Source organism: Lissotriton helveticus, chromosome 6 (genome assembly GCF_964261635.1).
Source record: "Lissotriton helveticus chromosome 6, aLisHel1.1, whole genome shotgun sequence".
NCBI classification, from domain to species: domain Eukaryota; kingdom Metazoa; phylum Chordata; class Amphibia; order Caudata; family Salamandridae; genus Lissotriton; species Lissotriton helveticus.
This window is the reverse complement of record NC_136067.1, coordinates 1,074,900,413-1,074,921,769: the sequence shown is the minus strand read 5'-3', so window position 1 is coordinate 1,074,921,769 and position 21,357 is coordinate 1,074,900,413. Positions and strand designations below refer to the sequence as shown.

At 40.0% G+C, this 21,357-nt stretch overlaps 1 protein-coding gene across 1 annotated transcript in view; it reads left to right on the top strand.

The window, feature by feature from the left end:
* The window catches only part of THBS2 (thrombospondin 2), a 647,479-nt gene that overhangs the window by 515,593 nt on the left and 110,529 nt on the right, over positions 1-21,357 (top strand). Inside the window, exons 18-19 of the mRNA XM_078648724.1 lie at positions 7,928-8,155; positions 9,977-10,248. Coding sequence (XP_078504850.1) covers positions 7,928-8,155; positions 9,977-10,248 — 500 coding nt within the window. The remainder of the gene's footprint in view (positions 1-7,927; positions 8,156-9,976; positions 10,249-21,357) is intronic.

Genomic DNA, 21,357 nt, shown 5'->3' with positions numbered 1-21,357 from the left:
CATGACATCCACTTTTAATGAGTGATCATCTTTACTTGCAAGACTATGTGACAACAAGACTGCAACAACAAATCAAAATCTGCCAGTCTTTTGATTAACCCACTTATTTGATAGCTTTAACTATAGCTGTTTGTCAAGAAATTCCATCGCTATGACTCCATGGATGGTGCCCCTTCTACTAGCCAAAAATTCACGATTCCTTCTATCTGATCATCAAAGTTATCATGTGCTTGTGAAGAAAGGTAAAGCTCATCTATTTCACTGCTTGCTCTACACACGTCAGTTTCTTCCGAGCTCCTGTGAATATATTTTCACTTACAACATATTTTCTGCTAGTCAGACCATCCATAGAGCCCCACTGGCAGCATGCAGGATGCCACCTTGCACCATCCCTTTAGTTCGACATCAATGCTGAACTGGACGGCCTCCAGTGGGGTTCATGGGCCAAGAGTACCATTGCATTTCAAAATGGTATTGAAAAGACACAGGAGAGCATTTAGAGGAGTGAGCACTAAGACATTTTTGTAGATCATTCAAGGAAAAATTGTAAAAATAGACAGGGAGATAGGCATTTGTTAATGGAACTTGATGTAGCGGAAGGAGCTTTTGCCAATTTTTACCATCTAGACACAATGTAATACCTATCAGTCCCTTTCACACTGCATGAGTTTAAAGCATGATACCAATTTCTACTGTCTATATTGATTCCCTCTCCTCTCCGATGAATCTTTGTAGTTGTTAGGGATTGGCAAAAGATTGACAGAATTCTAAAATGAGGATCTAAATAAAGAATATAACCAGTTCACATTAATAAAGACAGACTCTGATTGCTTATCAATACATCTGTATCTAAATAAATTTGAATGCTCATCAAGTACAATACAGCTTGAATCATACATCACCATGCAAGAGAAATAACAAAATAGTGATTCATAAACACATCTCAATATCCGTGTCTCGAATGAGTGGATTGGTGAAGAGAAAAAGGAATAAAGACATTCGCAAATAAGATAAATGCAAATTCAGAATATCATACCTAATAGCACATAGTGCTAGAAGTTGAAAAGCCGCTCTCCGGCCGAGAGAGTAAGCTGGGGACCCTCAAAGATATGAGGAGCAAAGTTAAGAGGCAGGATCAGCAGAACAACAACCAGCCAATAAAGTTAGGAAACAGCAACACAGCTCTCTCCTCTTGCAAATAAACTTATCCTCAGTCTGCCTAACAATGACAATTAGCACTAATATTTATACCCTAATTCACTAATGATCCAACTCCCCATTTACCATCACATGAAAATTCCTTTAATCCCATGTGGTCACTCCACATTCAGTGAGCCTAACTTTTCAACAGTTTCTTTGTCTTTAGAAAACTTCCATCATCGACCTTGAGCAGAGGAAATACAGATAATCTCTTCTGCGGCTTGTACATTTCTCCAGCTCGCTAATGTATGAAACTCATAGCACTAGGGTCCACAAACTCTGCTTGGCAAGGAAATTCTATTCAGAACGTTCATTATTTCCTTTGCCCTGCCATGGCCATCATCAGGAACTCACAAAGTACAAATAATTCTTCTCTACAGCCTGCATTTTAATAAACAAATTAAACCTAAAAAGACTCTTGAGGCCTTTTCTGCAGAACAGTGAAATGTGCTCTAGGAAAAACAAATACACATTTGATTAACGTTGTCATCTTACAAAGCTCCATTATTAATGCTTCTTTGCAGCACGTTTGGTATATTTTCAAACAGTTCTAAAAAAAGTTAATATCATGTCTTTTTTAAACTTACTATTATTATTATTTTCTTTGGCTGTTATTTCTGTATTATGTATTTATTTGGAGCCTACTAAAAAAGCACTGGAAGCACTGACTTCTTTACAGCATGCACTTGCACTGTTTTCATTTTCTCCTTTTTAGTTTTGCACTGTTCATTTTCACACCATTTTGTTAATAATTCACCCACTGAGAAGTTCAATCCAAGCAGGTTTTATTTAGCAAAAACCCTTCTCCATCAATCCACCCTTTAATGGCAACTTGAGCTGTCATAAAAAACTAACCCAAACGTCTGATTGTCATCTAGAAAGCAGTAGTTTTCTTTTGTCTTAACATAACCCCATCTCTGACTTTTTCTATTTCATAGTAATTTCCTCTTCTATCTTCCAATTCCATTCTCCACTTTTACTCTTCTTCACTCATCGCTTAGTCTCTAGTGTTTGTTTCTTGCACTTACAACACTTATATAATAATAACATTGCTGATATACCTGTAGCAACAGCAATTATGGGTGTTAGTATTTTCCCTAGCAAGCTATTACTAAAAGTAGAAAACCAATTACCTACTAAAGAGAAACCCTTACCAAGTGTCTCCCATGCACCGTTAACCTTCAGTTCAGATAAATCTTCTTGTAAATATGTGATATTTGAGATATATCCCTCTAGACTTTTACTTTAGTCAGGGATATATGTGTAACACTGTTGAGTTTTCAGCATGTTACAGACTCCGCCCTCTTTTGCCAATAATACATCAAGAGCAAATCTATTTTGTAAAACCGTTGATCTTGTAGCCACCATCTCTGTATCAATCATTAAGAATCCATCAGCAGTGTCTGTTTTTTAAACAATCAACCACTGTGGACAATTTTCTAATTTTATGTGAATTCAAAATTACTCCAACTGATGGTATCAGTGCTCCAAAAGTATCACCCACAATCTCTGCAGCAATTTCCTTTTATAGCAAGTTAGTCCATTCTTCTTTTCATTGGTTTCATGACTTATATCTAATTGGTACACCTTCCGAAAGACAATTCTCATATAACAACACCCATACCAATGCGTAGGCAACCCATAATAGGCATTCTTACCACACACATAATATTTCCCAGGGAAAACAGGATCTGTACCACCTCTTACTCCCCATCCCACTGTAATTAGGAAAGTATGGTAACGTTCACAAGAACCAATGAAATCATTGTTGTATTCTCTTTTCTGTCTAAGTAAGCAAAGCTTTCCCCTATGATGCCAATCCAGAGTCATTGCAGCATATGTCCCACCCTTTTTGTAATCTCCTTCTCTAAAAGCCAAAGTAGGTTTATGGGACTTTTGCTCAGCAGCTTTTTCCTTAAAACGCTGTCTCCTGTCTTCCACCAGATTTATAAAGTCAATCTCCTCCTGACGCAAACTACAGGTCAAATTATTACAATGTGATATACAGTATCTTTCATTTGAGTAGTATGAAAGAATTCGCCAAAAGACTCTGCATTTTTCGCACTGCTCACCATATTCACATGCTTTCTAATAGGCACTTCAGAAAACACTAAATCATAATTTGAATAAAAATACTGCATGCGTCCGTTTTCATAGAACCAACTTGTTAGTACACTACACAAAAGTCCATATGTTAAAGATAGGTGATGATAAGTAACCCCCGAAGACTCAGATGAAGATAATTACATGCACATGTAACAATCTCTTGCACTCATAGTATCTAAATACTCATACAATAGTTTAGTAAAATCATTTAACAAAAATCATTAATGGGGTTATCCTGGTGTAATATATTATCACTTATTAATTTCCAAATGTTAGTCTGTGACTCTTCTTTAAGATTTTCTACATCTACTTTTTCACTGACCAAATTATTAGTAATATTATTCTTAGTAGAATACATAAAATAAAACACAACCGCAACTAATATTAACCAAACCAACATTATTAGTAAGACACTTATAATGCAAGCATTAATACATCTATGTTTTAAACTTCGGTTTTGATATCCAGTCTCATGAAATTTTGCCCTTGCCATTTTCTATGAAAAATCAAAACCTAAACTAAAGCAAAAAAAGACTACAAATATGTAAAAACAAATGTGTAGTGTATCCAAGCACTTCTTGTCTTCCCCAATCTGTTTTTTTCAACAGCCTTTAAATGAGTTCCAGCTTTATTTTCTGTACTTTACAGAACAGCCTTTTCAATCTTCCGCACCTTTAATTTCAACACAGTTCATTTAGAGTGTCACGTAGTTGTTTTTTGTGACTTGATTCTGTATCTGTCTTTCCTTCACAATAATCTGTAAGTCACCACATTTGTCCATTCAGATGCTGGGTTCTTCTTGTTCGGAACTCTTGCTCTTTTTGTTTTCCAAACTGTCTCTTCTTTGAATCACTTTGTTCTATTTGGCTCGATACTTCTATGTTTGTGTTTGGAATTTTTTCATTCAGAGTGTATTTCAGTCTTTTCACACCCTTTGGCCATATGTCACCTGTTCTTGCCTTTTTCACTTGCACAGTGTCACCAGATTCAAGTCTTGGCTCAAAACCTTTGTTCCCATTCCTTAGGCGCTTCGTACTGCATAGGTCCAGGATTTGGTCCCTATTGATTAATTTGTTATCTCAATTTTTTTAAATCCTTACATTCAAAGTACCATACTCTGGAAACACCAAATTCCCAAATACACATGTGATATCCTCGTTCTAAAGTAATTAAAAAAGCAGTGGTACAATCAGGCTGAACAGGAATTCCCACTGCAATAACTATAGGCTCATCCTTTCTAAACAAAGTCTTCATCATTTTCAATAGTTTCATTCTATTTTGTTTATTATGCTAAAAACCAAGCAAACAAAAAGGAAAACTCTTCCATAATTCTACAAACACTATTTGTTCACACCGACCAATACCAACGCGACTCACACCAACCAACCAATAACAGCACAGCACTCTTTTGTGGCCATTCATACTAGCTGACCAATGCCATCGCGGGTCTCTGTGACATTAGTATAACTTTTGCAACTAACCCTCCCTTTACAATAATAATCAGCAGTAAATTACAAACTTTTCTCAAAGGGAAACAAAATTAGAAACAGCATATAACAAACCTGTTTGTCTGTTCCACTAAAAGAAAGAGATAGATTCAATCCCTCAAAGAATTATTTCGCTACTAGTAGAATATCGACCAGCGTTACTCCACCCTCAATCAAGTGAAAAATTCTTGGGACCTCTTCAGCTACGCTTTTCTAAAGGCACCCAAATAAATTTAAATTAATCAATCAATCATGTGTTTATTAAGCACGGCTACTCACCCTTAAGGGTCTCAAGGCGATGGGGAGGTGGGAACTATACTAACTTTAAAATTCCCCATGCAATATTAACAACTCAGCTGTTGATTAATAGCACATCAGCAGACAATGCAATAGTACTTAGTGTATGCCACACTAAGACCTGCCTATTAGGCTAATATCATCAATCCGGGATCTTAGGACACTAGGGACCAATCTCTCTTAAGGTCAACGAAGGACACAACATATAACAATGATAAGCAATATTAATAACCAAAATTATAAATCCTGTTCTAATCAATCGCCAATTTAATTTATAAAACCATCAAGTCTGCTACCAAAAACTGATGCAGCGGAAGGGGCTTTTGCCAATTTTTACCTTGGACCCAATTTAATACCTAGCAGTCCTTTTCAAACTGCATGAGTTTCAACCATGATACCAATTTCTATCGTCTATACTGATTATCGCTCCACTCTGAGGAATCTTTGTAGTTGTTAGATATTGGCAAAGGATTGACAGAATTCTAAAAATGAAGATCGAAATAAAGAATATAACCATTTGACATTAATAACGACAGACTCTGATTACTTATCAATGTGCTTTTTACCTAAATTAATGCGAATGCTCATCAAGTAGAATACACCTTGAATCATAGATCACCATACAAGAGAAATAACAAAATAGTAATTCATAAACACATCTCAATATCCATGTCCCGAGTGAGTGGATAGGTGAAAAGACAAAAGATTAAATACATTTGCAAATAAGATAAACGCAAATTCAGAATATCATACCTAATGGCACATAATGCTAAAAGTCGAAAAGCTACTCTCCGGCCGAGAGAGTAAGCTGGGCACCCTCAAAGATATGAGGAGCAAAGTTAAGCGTCAGGATCAGCAGAACAACTGCCAGCCAATAAAGTTAGGAAACAACAATACAGCTCTCTCCTCTCACAAAGAAACTTAACATCAGTCTGCCGAACAATGAAATTTAACACTAATAGTTATACACTAATTCACTATAGATTTAACCCCCCATGTATCATCACCCCAAAAATCCTTTAATCCAATTGGACAAGACCAGGGAGGTATCTGGTTACTCCACTTTCGGTGTGCCTAGCTTTTCAACAGTTCTTTGTCTTTAGAACACTTTCGTCATCAACCTTCAGAGTAAACTCAGATAATCTCTTCCGCGGCTTGTACATTTCTCCAGCTCGCTAATGTATCAAACTCATAGCTCAAGTGTCCACATTCTCCACTCTGCAAGGAAATTCCATTCAGAATGTTCATTATTTCCTCCGCACAGCCTTGGCCATCATCAGGAACTCACGAAGGACAAATACACTTCTCTACAGCCTAAATTTTAATAAGCAAATTAAACCTAAAAAGAATCTTGAGGCCTTTTCTGCAGAAGTGTGAAATGGGCTCTAGGAAAAACAAATGCACATGTGATTAACGTTGTCACTTTACAAAACTCCATTATTAATGCTTCTTTGCAGCACGTTTTGCATATTTTCATAGAGTTTAAAAAAAGTAAATATCATGTCTCTTTTAAACGTATTATTATTATTTTCTTTGACTGTTGTTTTTGCATTATTCTTTTATTTGTGGTCTACTAAAAAGGCACTGGAAACACTAGCTTCTTTCCAGTACTCACTTGCACAGTTTTCATCTTCCCCTATTTAGTTTTGTTCTGTTCATTTTCACACCATTTTGCTAATAATTCACACAATGAGAAGTTTGATCCGAGCCGGTTTTTTATTTTGCAAACACCCTGCTCCATCAAACTGGAGCTTCCTATCTGCAGACAATATGTTTGTATACAATTAATTCAAAAGTCCTTATCCACATTCACAGAAGCATCAGACGTATTCTGTTTGTTGCTAACATATATGACTGGATTTCAATGCTATGGAACAGACCAACGTCTAGGCAGCAGACCTTCTTGTTCCCGCCCCTTGCATTTTCTCCTTCTTATGTGTCTGATTCCAGGAGCAGAAATGCAAATGTACAATGGTGTGCATGAAAGCAGAGAATTCATGGTGGGAGACTGAAGAAGGGACATAATCGTGAACTCTGGGAAAAATGAAGCTTGGAAGATTTCAAAGAGATTTTAAGGACCCCAGAAAACAGGAAGGCAGAAAAATGCATGGATAATGAAAGGAAAACTGTGAAGGGGGAAAAAAGAGGCACATCTGGGGCAGAGCAGAAGGCAGGGCATCAGAAAGAAGTAAAAGGTGGGAGTATAGCAGAAACATACATAGAGATGCCTTGCAGATTATTATCGAACAAAGGTGATGAAGGAAAGAGGGCTGGCAGTGGCTGGACTGCATACAATTAGGAGGAGATAACGGATGCCTAAAAAGGGGCACCCATGGAATATATCCTTTTATTAAGGAAGGTAAATCCCATAGCCATTATGTATGTGGTCACAGGGGGGCCTCCTCTCTGCAAAGGAGTGTTTGCAGTGCAATACATATGCATTAGTAATCAAAATGGATCTAATGCTCATTACAAGATAAACATGGCCAGACAACTTGCATTAATATAGATGTAAACCAGGTCTTACTTGTGTTTATTAGTTTTTAAAACCATTTTGTATTAATCCCACCATTAACTGTGATTCTGGCATTGGTTCAGTCAGCTTAGTCTGTGGAGTTGGCATGGAGGACTCATCTTTGAAATGTAGAGAGACAATTCGAATGAAAGCAAGTAGTGATCACATTCCTCTCATCCTGCTGTGAATCACATTTGGAGATAACTGAATATTATTTGCTTTATTTTATTCCTCTTCATACAGCATTGCTCATTTCTTCTGGACCATGCACTGATTTCTAAACTGTTCATAACAATAATAAAGGGATGTTCTTGTCTTCTAGGTGATGGTCGAGGAGAAGCATGCAAAGATGACTTTGACAATGATAGTATTCCTGACATCATTGATGTTTGCCCCGAAAACAATGCAATAAGCGAAACTGACTTCAGGAAGTTTCAGATGGTTCCACTGGATCCGAAAGGAACGGCTCAGATCGATCCAAATTGGGTTATCCGTCATCAGGGCAAGGAGCTGGTGCAGACTGCTAATTCTGATCCTGGAATAGCTGTTGGTATGTATTAAACTGAAAAGAGAACCATAGTGATGTCTCGCTCAAGTACTCTGGAAAGTTAAAATAGTACAGGCCTGATTTAAGGTTTGGCAGATGAGTTACTCCACATACTTTACACATATCTCATCTGCCTCATAACAAGTGGATTTTATCCTATGGCACTTGCAATAAAGTGGATGGATATCTGTAATTTTTTTTAGGGAGTAACAGTCCCCCTGATTCTATATCAGGCCATAATTCTTTACCTGCAGAAATGCCTGCCACAATTGCTTTATTTTCTTTTAATAAAGTGAGTAGATTTGCTAGAGCAGATTTGCAAATTAATGCTAGTGTTCAAATTTCTAAACTCAATGATTGAGACCAAAAAACTATGAGTCTGATTGGGAGTTGCTCATAATAAACAGATCCATCGGAATTACGACTTTGAAGGAATTTAATACATCCAATATTTATCGTATGCATTCAATAACTTTCATTAAATTTTGGCAGGTTAAACCTGCTAACATTTAACAGGGGAAAACATACGGTATTTACTATAGAATGCAGATTTTGGTGCATTCAACACCATATCCACATGTTACTCCCCATAACTTCTTAATAGATGGTATTTATCGCATCTGGAAAATAATGTACCCATTGTATCATTATTTATCAGAGGCAATAAATAATGCCTCAACTTGTTATCAAGCCGAAAGTAGAGGATATAAGGAGGTTGCCCAAAGAATGGTGGACTAGAAACTGACAGAGACACCTGGCTGAAATGTAAAGCAAGTGATATAACAATGAGAAAGTGTGAACCGAAAACACAGTGTATAAAAGTGCAACTTAAATATAAAAACAAGATTGAGCCTGTAGGAAGAGCTCCATGGGAAAGGGAAAGATTTTAACCAATATCTAATCATGGTTAACTGCTAAGAGTGTTGGCTGTTCAGGAAGGATGCTTGTTATCATTCCCCACAAATGTGCGTGTGCCTGTGTATCTGAACACAAACTCTCTCAGACTTACTCCCAAGCTAATGTTGTGTGATGCTCTGGCCAAATATAAGGTGATTTGCTTTAAATTTAAAAAAAAAATACATATATTTAGCAATTTGTTGAAAAACTTTATTGTATAATATAGATAACTGATCTTAAATGAACTGCGCAAAAGGGCGGAATTGAAAGTGGATATGGACTTATTGAAATTCCATATTTCCAAGAATGGTTAAGTTAAATATGGAAAAACGGCCTGGGGGTGAGTAATTTTATAGTATTTGGCAAATTCCAACTGGCATTAACACCTTCGCTGCGGTGGCAATTCCACCGCAGCGCTAGGGGGGAGGGGGGCCGCACGGCGTGCCCATGCTCGTGACGGAACCGCTCCGTCACGAGCCTCGAGCTCGCTGTGCTTTTGACGGAGCGGTTCCGTCACGGCCCCGCACGCTCAATAGAACGCGCTGCGCAGGCGCGAAATCAGCGCCACGAAGGTGCGCCGAGCGGGCCGTACCGGAACCGCTCCGTCACCAGCACAGCTCGACCGAGGCTGGTGAAGGAGCAGTTCCGTCACCAGCAATGAACAGCTAGACTTGCAGGTAAACAAACCTAATATTGACCACATTGTAGTTTGTGTAGGAAAAATTGATAAGTGTTATATTTTTTGGTTAAGGTTCATTTAAAATTTATATTTTTAACCTTGTCGTGGATGTAATGATAACCATATATTCTATGACGTTTACGAGAGCACATGAACTAAAAGCATTGTAACATTGGAGTTCATTCCAAGTCGGTGATATGTTCAAAGGATTCCATGGCTGTAACCAGTCCGGCTTATGTTTTGTGCAGGCTTTGATGAGTTCAGTGCTGTGGACTTCAGTGGCACATTCTACGTCAATACAGATCGCGATGATGATTACGCAGGATTTGTTTTTGGATATCAATCCAGCAGCCGATTCTATGTACTGATGTGGAAACAGGTCACACAAACATACTGGGAGGAAAAGCCGTCCAAGGCTTATGGCTATTCTGGAGTCTCCCTCAAAGTGGTGAACTCCACAACGGGCAGTGGAGAGCGCTTAAGAAATGCCCTTTGGCATACAGGAAACACCCCTGGGCAGGTAAGTGGATTAAAGAGAGACTAAGTATTTCAATTTTTAAATGTACTTCTTCCAATATGTCCAGTCAATTAGATTATAGCTAGGGTTGACCGCATGGAATGTCCAGGTGCAAATAGGTCTACTAAGATTTTGGAAACGTTTGGGAATGGGGGAAGTAACAAAAGTGTCCCATAGGTGTATGAAGGAGATTCAGGGCAGCAAACTAAAATGTGCCAAATTAACAAGAGAGAAAATGTACATCAATTGTGATCACTTGATCACAAGGTGAAAATTGACCCTCAGACTCTACGTATTGACAAAAGAAAGAGTTCACTTAGATCGTTAGGGAAAGTTTTGTCTAGATTATCAGATATGGAGTACCTGAGGAAGGTTCATGAGAAACAATTGGGAGAAAGAAATTTGATACCCTTATCTAGACACTTTACCTAACCAATGTATTCGAATAGAGATATTAAGGCTTTGAATTGGTATTAATCCGGCGATGTTAAATAATAAAATAAAAACTGTATTGATGCAATCAGATGGTACATGTATGTGTAGAATAGATGCAAAATGTAATAGTTTACACATTTTAATGGATTGTCAAAAATTGCTAGACCTGTGAAAACTGTTTTTTTATACCCAATCTTTTTGAAATATGATGTTGGGTCACGTACCCAAGCATGGAAGTTCCTCATGGATATAGAAAATCTTGATACTGCTATAACAATTGGAAAGTATATGCAAGCTGTAAGTAGGTTATCTTGGGAATAGAAAATTGCCAGGTATAGTGGTATAGAGATCTTCACGCAAAATTTTTATGTTTTAAAATAATTTTATAGGTTTTTAATATTACTTGAATTAGGTTGTAATATGTATGTATACACGTCTCATGAATGGAGTTACTCGTGAAAAAGGAAAGCAATTTTTGAACTTAGGATGTTAGAATGGTATAGGTTGATGAATTTGTATTTTATTGAGAATTTTATTATAAAATTATATGTTTTATGTGATTTAAAGACTGATGGTCTAAATAAACTTATGTTTTGACTTGACATGACAGTAATGATGTACCATTCAATGTCAAGATTCAAGTTTTAGAGAAGTGGGTTTTAATACCCTTTTTTTTTTTAAAATGTGACAAATGGCGAGATGTACTACTGACTTTTTGTTCACAAAAAGTAGTTGCAAATTAGGCACTGGCTTTTTGCAACCAATACTTAATTATTTTTTTAACCAACCTATGTACTAATAGGTTGGTTAACAAAACCAGGAATCAGAAAGGGGATTCCAAATGACATACCTAATTAATATTTGTAAAATTCATTAGGCAGTTAGTAATTTTTGACAGCCCCCACCTATAATTAGAAACAATCACAGGACTATTGACCTGCAAGGAACAACAGATCACAATCATTAAAATTATATTCCAAAACTGACGGTTTTTGTTTTAAACCATTGTGAATTCCTTAAAGGAACTGGGCATTTTAAAAAATGTAAGTTTAAAAACTTCAACGAGAGCTGGTAGTAATTCATTGGATCACTGCCTGCTTCTTCTGAAGCCGTTCCCATAGCAAAAAAGGTCCAAAAAGAACCTTTTCACCATTGCAAATCAGTTCTCTTCCCAACTTGGGATTTAGTAACAGACCAATGGTTTGTGACTGGAATTACAGCCACAAACCATTGATACAATGCTTACCGAATCAGTCAGTTAATTATCTTGATTCTGTATATGCCATAAAAGTGGAAATATAATAAATGCAATTCATAAATAAAAGCGTTAGCCATTTTAAATATTTAAAATCAATATTCATACAGATAATAAACTACATTTCATAGGGTACAGTGGAAATTGTCAACCTGGAATTAATTCCATAAATCTGCACAGCGTTTCTTGATTGCTAGTGCCACTCATAGAAAAATGTATAACTATGAAGCAAATATCTATTGTATGTAATTGCTGCAAAAACACCATGCCGACCTTATGTTGTCTTATTTTGGCACTACGTAGGATAGGAACCACAAAGGATGTCCACAGGTCTGTGTACAGTGGACAAAACAGCATAAAGTGAGTTGTTTTTTGTTTGGAAAAGTTATCACATCGGCACTGGGGAAGGTCATGTTGTTAGGTTCCTTGCAAAGGGAAAGCTACCTTAAAGTACACTGTGCATGACCTGAAGAGAGTCACATAAAAATGATAAGTGGGATTTATGATCCATTCTAAATAGGGTTCCATTGCACTTGTAGTTGGCACCAAGAGGCACCTAACTGCTGTTTCCTTATACTGTGCTCTCTCCACCGTAACTTCAAACAACAATCAGGGTATCTTTGTTCAACTGTTTTTAATAGCTAAGTGATATTGAATGCAGATATTTTGTCTTCCAAATTGGATTTTTCAAAATCATTGTCACAAATGAAAGTAGCAGTGCCTCTGGGAACCGACAATAATCTACTAGTAAAAACATTTTGGGCAAATTGGAGAGATCCCACTTTGTTATGGCCCCACAAATGGCCTCCATATGTCGTTACTGGGATGCATTACCTTTTTTTAATATTTACCATTTCTTTCACAGGATTGTGAAGTACTCCATGCGCAAACCTAAAAATGTCCTCAATAGTTCTACTGAACAGCTGCCGTCTTAGAATTAAAAAGGGCTTAGTAAGAAATTATAAGAATGCCAAAATAATATTTTGTTTAATTGTCTTATCGAGCGGTACGTCCCTCATGCAATAGGAACTGGTCATAGTATAGGGTTGCCCACAAGTCATAAGATATCATTTTGAAAGATTCACCTTCAAATTCAAATCTTCCATAAAAGTTAAAAAGGAGTCCAGCAAAATCTGTAGGTCATTGGCTGTACAAGCAGTAAGTACTGCATCATATCCATACTGTAACATTGGTATGTGCTGGGTTCCCATTCGAGGCATATCCTCTCCCTTACATGATAAGTGGTTGTTAATCCCATTTATGTAGAGTAAGAATAGGAAGGCAGTCAAAATACTCCCTAGTCTCACACCATGAGAAGTTCTAATTTGGGAGGTATATTCACCTAGTACACCATAACAGACCTTAACCGATGTGTAGTAATGCAGGTATCTTATTAAGGTAAGCAATTACTTTTCCACCCCATCTGTTCCATTAAGATCCAGAGTATTGCATGGTTTACTAGGTCAAATGCACTAAGAGATCTATAAATGCTAGGTGTAAATCGCCCTTCTTCATAATTACATGTTTCCCACTAGGAGGTATAAATTGAGACATTGTTCAACAGTACCCATTCCCGGTCTAAAACCATATTCTACCTCTGTTAGAATGTTGTGTTCCTCAGCCTAGGCTTCCAGACAGGAGAGAAGTACCCGACCCATGACCTTGGCACTAGAGTCAATCAAGGAAATTGGTTGGTAGCAGGACGGTGAAGACCTATCACCCTTCTTTATAAGAGGCATGATAATAGCTGTCCTCCATGGGCCAGATATGGGGCCTATCACTGTGGTTGTTATAACATTTGTTAAAAGGATGACCTTCATTTAATATATGGTTTAAAAATATCAACTGGTACTCCATCGGGCCCGGGTGCTTTCCCCACGATATTCTTTTAAATTGCTAATGCTAAGGCCACCTTCTGGATGTCTAGTGAGTTGTAGAAGCCTTCTAGATCATATACATTAAAATGCACCATGCTATGTAATTCGATTTGGTGATCCTCCCTATACTCTGATTGAAAAGTTGTTGAAAAATGGGTCACTAATAAGTCTGCTGAAATTAGGGAATCAACCCTTAGGGTATCATATTCAGAGATAAAGGGTGATTTACTACCTCCCAGGTTATTATACTATCTCTTGCCCTCCTTGCCTCTGAAAGTTAATTCCAGGCTTTGCTATGTATCTCCTTTTTTCTCACCTCTAAAGTAGTTTCAAATAGTCGCATATCATCTTTAACTCCTTGACTCGAATTGTGGCGGGCTTTGAGTGCTGCTCGCAACTGCCTGTGAGCAGCCATACTGGCTGCATCGAACCATCTACATGATGGTATCTCAGATGTTACCAGATTAAGGGTTAGTTTAACTGAGATAGACCCTACAAATATCTTCAAAACCATATTGAATAGTTCTAGGATCTGATTTGTAGGATAAGCAAGATAAAATAGAGTCTGTATTTTCACCAACTACATTTTGGGTAAAAACTACCTGGTCGATCTTGTCCTTTTTCATTCTTAACCCTTTATTCTTGGAGTACTCCATCCCATGTGATCTTTATGCTGTTCCTCTTGATTTTGTGATTGGATTCCATACAGCAGTGAGGGGATTGTGATTGCTAGTGCACTTGCTAGCAATTTTAAAATCCACAAGTAGAGGGGAAAGATCAGCAGACATCATAATAAACCAATGGTGTTCCCTTTGGAGTTTCCAGTGAAAATTGGGACAAGAATGCTTTCCTTGTGGATTATATCACTGGTGAAAAAAGAAATTATATTTCAATATTAGTCAATTTAAAGCCTCTCCATAAACTGCATGTTCAAAATGAGCCGCATTTTCATTCTTCGAATCCTTAAGAACCCATCCTAACTGTCCATTATGCTCATATTTGGGGATATTAAAATCCTCTACGCAGATTAATAAAACAACAAATAGAACCTTTCCTAAAAAGCTATCAAATTGATCTATCACATTGCTAATGTTATGATAAAATATTTTAATAGTTAATAATCAGCAATATATCAGAGAGGCGTTTTAAGGCATCGACGATGTGGTCAATTGCCCAGGGCCCCCACCTTGCTAGGTGCCCCAGGTAAAATAAACTTTCTTTATATCTATCTCAGTTCTGTCTATTTCCTTATCTCAGCATCTGCTCAATCCTACCTCTACCTTTGAGTCTATCTCTCTTTTCCAGGTGGCTTTCTAAGGATTTTTGGGTCCATGAAAAGACACGTTGTTAGACCTGGCATCCTTGGTGTGGTTACCCCTGTCTTTTTGCCTCTACCTCCATTATTTTTAATGTTATGCTGGACTTTGTTGTTGCTAGTTTACGTACTCTGGGCACTTAATCACTGGTGATCAGTGCTAAAGTGCAAGTGCTCCCTGTGCAAATTGTAATTCTGATTGGTTATCCAAAATTGGCATATTTGATTGGCATATTTGATTTACTGGTACGTCTTAGTAAAGTGCACTATGTGTGCCCAGGGCCTGTAAATCAAATGCTACCAGTGGGCCTGCAAACACAAGGAGATGATGGACGGAGCGCAGAAACTTTTCAGACACTCACCCCCCAGTCACAGCACTGGTTGTGCCACCCACATAGGTAGCCTGTAAATGTGTCTAGGGTCTGCCACTGCAGTGTCTGTGATTGCAGTTTGTAAATGCAATGTCGACCTGGCAATGCACCACATGCCAGGCCCTAACCTTCCCTTTTACTACATGTAAGGCACCCCTATGGTAACCCCAAGGTACCCACATGGGCAGGATGAGGTATATGTGAAAGGTAAAACACGTAGTTGTGTGTTTTACATGTCCTGATAGTGAAATACAAGTCAATTTAGTTTTTCGCTATTGCAAGGACTAGCTCTCTCATTAAAGAAAGTGTAACTTTCAATTGGGAACAGCTAGAGATTTGGAGTTTGGGCTCTCTAAGCTCAGAATTTAAAACACATCTTTTAGTGCAGGTGGTTTTTACATTGTTTGTTTGAAAATTACATTTTTAGAAAGTGACATTTTCTTATTTAACCATCCTGTGCCTTTGCCTGCCTATGGGGTCAGGGTCTGGTCGGAAATGACAGGGACATGTTTCTGCATTCACTCTGGACAGTCACACAAAGGGAGTTGAGGTGTGCCCTACATATCTTGATGGCCCATTGCCAGGCTGGTGGGCCTTCCTGGCTAGAGTGGTGGGAGGAGCTGTCACCTGCACCTGGCTGCTCACAATGCTGTCTCCACCCACCTGGAGTGGGTCTATATCTAAGACCAGGCAAAACAAGAACTTGTGCACTACAAAGACAAACCTTTGAATAATGCCTACTTCAAAGCCAAAAGAGGTATAAGTATTGGACCTAAAACTCCATCCTTTTAGAACACTTCTGGATCAAGAGGAACCTCTACTGAGGAGAAGAGCGGAAGAGCTGTGAGGAGGATTACTGCCTCTTTGCGGTGTGTTGCTTTGCTAGGTTGGCCTGCAGTTGCTACACTCTGCTTTGGAGAAGAAAAGGACTGGACTTTGCTTTGTATCCTGCCTGTGAAATTTCTCCAAGGGCTTGTGTGTGCTTGCCTCCTGTTGGAAGTCTTAGGGTCATCAAAGACTTCCTCCACAGCATCCTTGAACTTCTTTGCTGGGGATTCTGATATGCCAAATCCAGTTCTGGGCCCTTGGAGGTTGTTTCTGCTGCAAAGACAGTCTTGAATCCATTGAAATGGATGCATTGCCATTCAAGCACCTGTTTTTCCAACGCAGAACCTCTCTGCGTGAGAAAAATTCACACACCGCCACCGTGCCATCAAAGCAATCAACGCAGTGCATCTCAGCTGACAAAGAAACAGCCGCAGCTCGAGTTCAGCACACCGTGTCTACAAAATCTGAGACCCCGCACGGACTCTAACATAGGCACTGCTGTGTGGCTGAAAGAATCGATGTATTATGGGACCGTGGCTGAATAAATTGATGTAGCACCAGTCTGACCGATGCCACATCGATCTCAGTACGTCTGCACTTCCACACATCGCACCTGTGTACCACGTTTATCGAACGCATCACCTGCAGACCAGAACCTTCTCGGAATCAATGCACCGTTTCCACCTACAATCTGATTTGATGCAACATTTCTCCTGCGTGCAGCAAAACTGATGCATCGCTGCCTCAAGGCTACAGGAATTGGGGCATCGCTTTGTTTTCCAATGCCCTCCTCCTCTGTGTCTGTTTTCCCTTGTGGATGCTAATGCATTGGAAGTATTTTGTGTAAAATCACCCCATCTATGAACAGAATTGCTTGAAACCTTTTAAAAGTGAATGTTTGAGTTATGTATGTTAGAATTTTGTTTTTGGTCTTGTATGGTTTAGATAAAGATACTTTATTTTTCTAAACTGGTGTGGTGTCCATTTGTAGTATTTTTACTGTGTTACTATGTGTGTTATGTAAAAAATGCTTTACAGTTTGCCTCTGAGATAAGCTTGACCGCTTGTGCCAAGCTAACAGGCGGGTGAGTAGGGGTTATTTGGGTTGGCAACTCCTTTATCCTGACTAGAAGGAAGGGTCCCTACTTGGACAGGGTGCAAGCCACGGCCAACTAGAGACCCCCATTTCTAACACATTTCAAGTGTTTTGTGTTAACCCTGTTTCTGAAAGTTTGTTTAATAATAATATAATCCTGTATTTGTAAAGCACACAGCTACCCATAGGTTTCCCAGTCCTGGGGGCCGTCGGGAAGATTAAGCAAGCTATTGCCCAGAGTAACAGGGTGCTGGACAGACCCCTGCCGCCGGTGCCAGGAATCGAACCGTGATCCCCAGCGTCCGACATCAGTCGCCCTGGCTGCTGCGCCACACCTCTTTCCCTGTTTGGCATCATACAGGTTTCAATTAGCAGAACCGAGTTTATTATGGGATGTAGTCACTAACTACATCATAGAACTCTTGGTTATTGGGGGCACTCAGACTACGTGTGCTGCTCCCTTGAATCGCTTTGTTGGCTAGGACCTAGCTCACCTGAGGCGGAAAGCCGGGTGATAGTTAGTTCGTATTTTAAAATAAAGTCATTTATTTTTTAGTAAATAATTTGCGTCTGTTTTCATTGCTTTTAAATCTCTGCACTGACCATCTCTCCTACGTTCCGCACTCCCTCCATGCTGATACACCCGATTTGGGGTCTGTGGCCGGAGCTGCCCTTTGCTTATCCTCTGCACGGTAACTGGGCTCATTTGTTAGAACTACAAGTCCCAGCGCCAGCGCGCTACACGCGGGACTACAAAACGAGGGGTGAGCGTCCGCTCGCGAGAACTCTTGGTTATTGGGGGCACTCAGACTATGTGTGCTGCTCCTTTGAATCGCTTTGTTGGCTAGGACCTAGCTCACCTGAGGCGGAAAGCCGGGTGATAGTTAGTTCGTATTTTAAAATAAAGTCATTTATTTTTTTGTAAATAATTTGCGTCTGTTTTCATTGCTTTTAAATCTCTGCACTGACAATCTCTCCTACGTTCCGCACTCCCTCCGTGCTGATACACCCGATTTGGGGTCTGTGGCCGGAGCTGCCCTTTGCTTATCCTCTGCACGGTAACTGGGCTCATTTGTTAGAACTACAAGTCCCAGCGCCAGTGCGCTACACACGGGACTACAAAACGAGATGGCCGCTTCTCCGCGCAGCGGACGGGATCAGCGGGCGCACCTCTGTCGCGCCGAAGTCGAGCCTAAGTCCTGCCCGTCTGCGCCCGTCCGCGCCAGGCTGGGCCATGGGGCCACCAACTTTGCTACTGCTGGTACTACTTTTGCTCTACAAGGTACCATTAAAACTTACGTGGCTGACGACCTGCTTTCCTATAGACATGTGCTGAACACACATTGCTCTATCTGCTCTCCCCCCATTCAGGGGTTCAACTGTAACAATTGTGGATTCTCCCTGGGGAGGATGAGCAGATGCAAAAGGAGGAAATGTTCACCATTGAAGGAAACAAGGGGTAAAACTAATTATCTTTCTACTCAACCTAAACTACACTTCTGGAGCATAAATTGCCAATCTCTTCCCAAACATCAAAACCACATTTATGATTTCCTTGTAGATGAGAAACCAGATGCTATTTTCCAAACGGAAACATGGCTCCAGCCAAGTTCAGGACCGGATATCGCGTTTGCGGTTCCCTCTGGCTATGTTATGGTAAATAAAGACAGAGACATAGGTAGGGGTGGTGGTATTGCCATAATTGCAGCTGCAAATTCGAGCCGTTTCCGCTTCAGGGCTGTGAGGCTGCCGTATTTAAACTAGCCATCACTGCCCAAATGACCTTATCCGGTCTACTGATATACCGTCCCCCTGGGAACCCCAACCCTTGGGTGACGTCCTTTTCGGAAATCATCGCCCCGCTGATCTTAAAAGCTGCAAATTTTACTATTCTGGGAGACCTGAATTTGCATCTGGAAGATCCCCTATGCGCAACTAGCAAAACATTTTTAGCGAATCTTGAAGCGCTAAACATCTTATTACCTAATTCTGGATCCACCCATTTGGCAGGGCACCGGCTGGACCCTGTTTTGTCTAATCTTGCATTTGACTGCGTATCGGCCGCCCGGCCCTTGGAATGGTCGGATCATATGGCAGTCAAATTTTCTCTTTCGTGCTTTACTAACATAGCACTTGATGCTAACTCAGGTGAAAAATCACGGTGTTGGGGTAAACTTAACGTCACTGACTTTAACAGGTACCTATCTGATACATCGCCAGATGTCAATTCATCTCTATTGATTTCAGAAACAGCAGTCTCCGATTGGCTGACTACTGCTGTAAATAAACTTGTTCCTTTTGCACCCCTACACGTCTTGTCCCATCGCCATCCCGCAGCCTGGTTTTCAGAGAATCTTAAAACTATGAAATCCAAATGCAAGGTACTTGAGAGACAATGGAGGCGCTCCTATTCTTCCTCCCGCAAGATGGCATACAAGGTAGCTCTAAGAGACTACCATAAACAATGTAAGATCGCACGAGCTACTCATATCACCAATACCATCTCACATGCCCAGAATTGCCCGCGCACATTATTTTCTGTGGTGAGAAAACTAACAGGAGTAGATTCTATTCCTGCTCCCCCAGCTTTGAAAGAGGAACAGTGTAACTCAATTGCTGAGTTTTTTATTACCAAGGTAGAACGGATCCATAACTCATTGGGTATCTGTCCTCCGAGTGCCGACTTATCCTCTATTCCTGTGTCAGTCCAAGACTGCCAACTTCCTATGACAATCAAACTCTCGGAATGGCTGCCTTTTGATGATGTCTCTTTTGCCAATTGTCTTAAGAGCATTAAATCTGGCTCTCCTTGTGACCCCCTTCCGACAAAAATCCTGAAACAGCTCGATTTAAACTCCCGTCGTGTACTGATGAAACTTTTGAACACCTCATTGACAGAATCATGTGTTCCACAGAAGTGGAAACACGCGATGGTAGTTCCCTTGCTGAAAAAAGCAGGAGCAGATGCCTCAAACCTTTCCAACTATAGGCCCATTTCGCTGTTGCCGATTTTTTAAAAAGTCTTAGAGAGGCACATTCATTTCCAACTATCTCATCTGATAGAAAGTGTGGGCTATTTGCACCCATCACAATCTGGTTTCAGGGCCCACCATTCCACTGAAACTACTCTCTTGGGGGTGATTGAGAATTCGAGACACAGTTTCGATCGCGGGGAGACATCAGCGCTTATCCTGCTGGATTGAAGCGCTGCGTTTGATACTGTGTCTCACTCTATTCTTCTCACAGCCCTCCAATCCTTGGGAGTTGGGGGTTCTGCTTTAACCTGGATAACCTCCTTCCTAAGTGGCCGTACCTTTCAGGTTTTTTCGGCCAATGCATCTTCCAAAGTTTGTGCATCGGCGTACGGCGTTCCCCAGGGGTCTATTCTCAGTCCATTACTTTTTAACATCTATATTAGACCCCTGGCCACCATTGTGGAAGAAGCCGGCTTAACGTACGCCGACGACACACAAATTGTCTTCTCCTTATCCAAAAGGGAAGGCAATGATAGTTCGGCTCTCAAATTGGGTCTGTCCCAAGTAGCAAGATGGATGCAGGAAAATTTCCTCAAATTAAATGGCGATAAGACCGAGATTGTGATCCTGGGTAAGGACAAAGATCTCTGGGGCCCCCAACATTGGCCTGAGAGCATGGGTCCTGCCTGAAACCCGTGGCCCAGGTTCGCAATCTCGGATTTTTAATCGATGAAAAGCTTACTATGCGACAACAGGCCGTAAAAGTAACTGCCACTTGCTTTGCTACACTAAATTGGCTCCACAAGATCCCGTGGATGCTTCCTGTCCCCACACAAAGGAGGGTGGTCCAGGCTTTGATAACATCTCGCCTGGACTACGGGAATGTATTGTATCTTGGTGCCGACGTGACAACTGTGAAAAAACTTCAGATTGTCCAAAATGCGGCTGCACGACTACTAC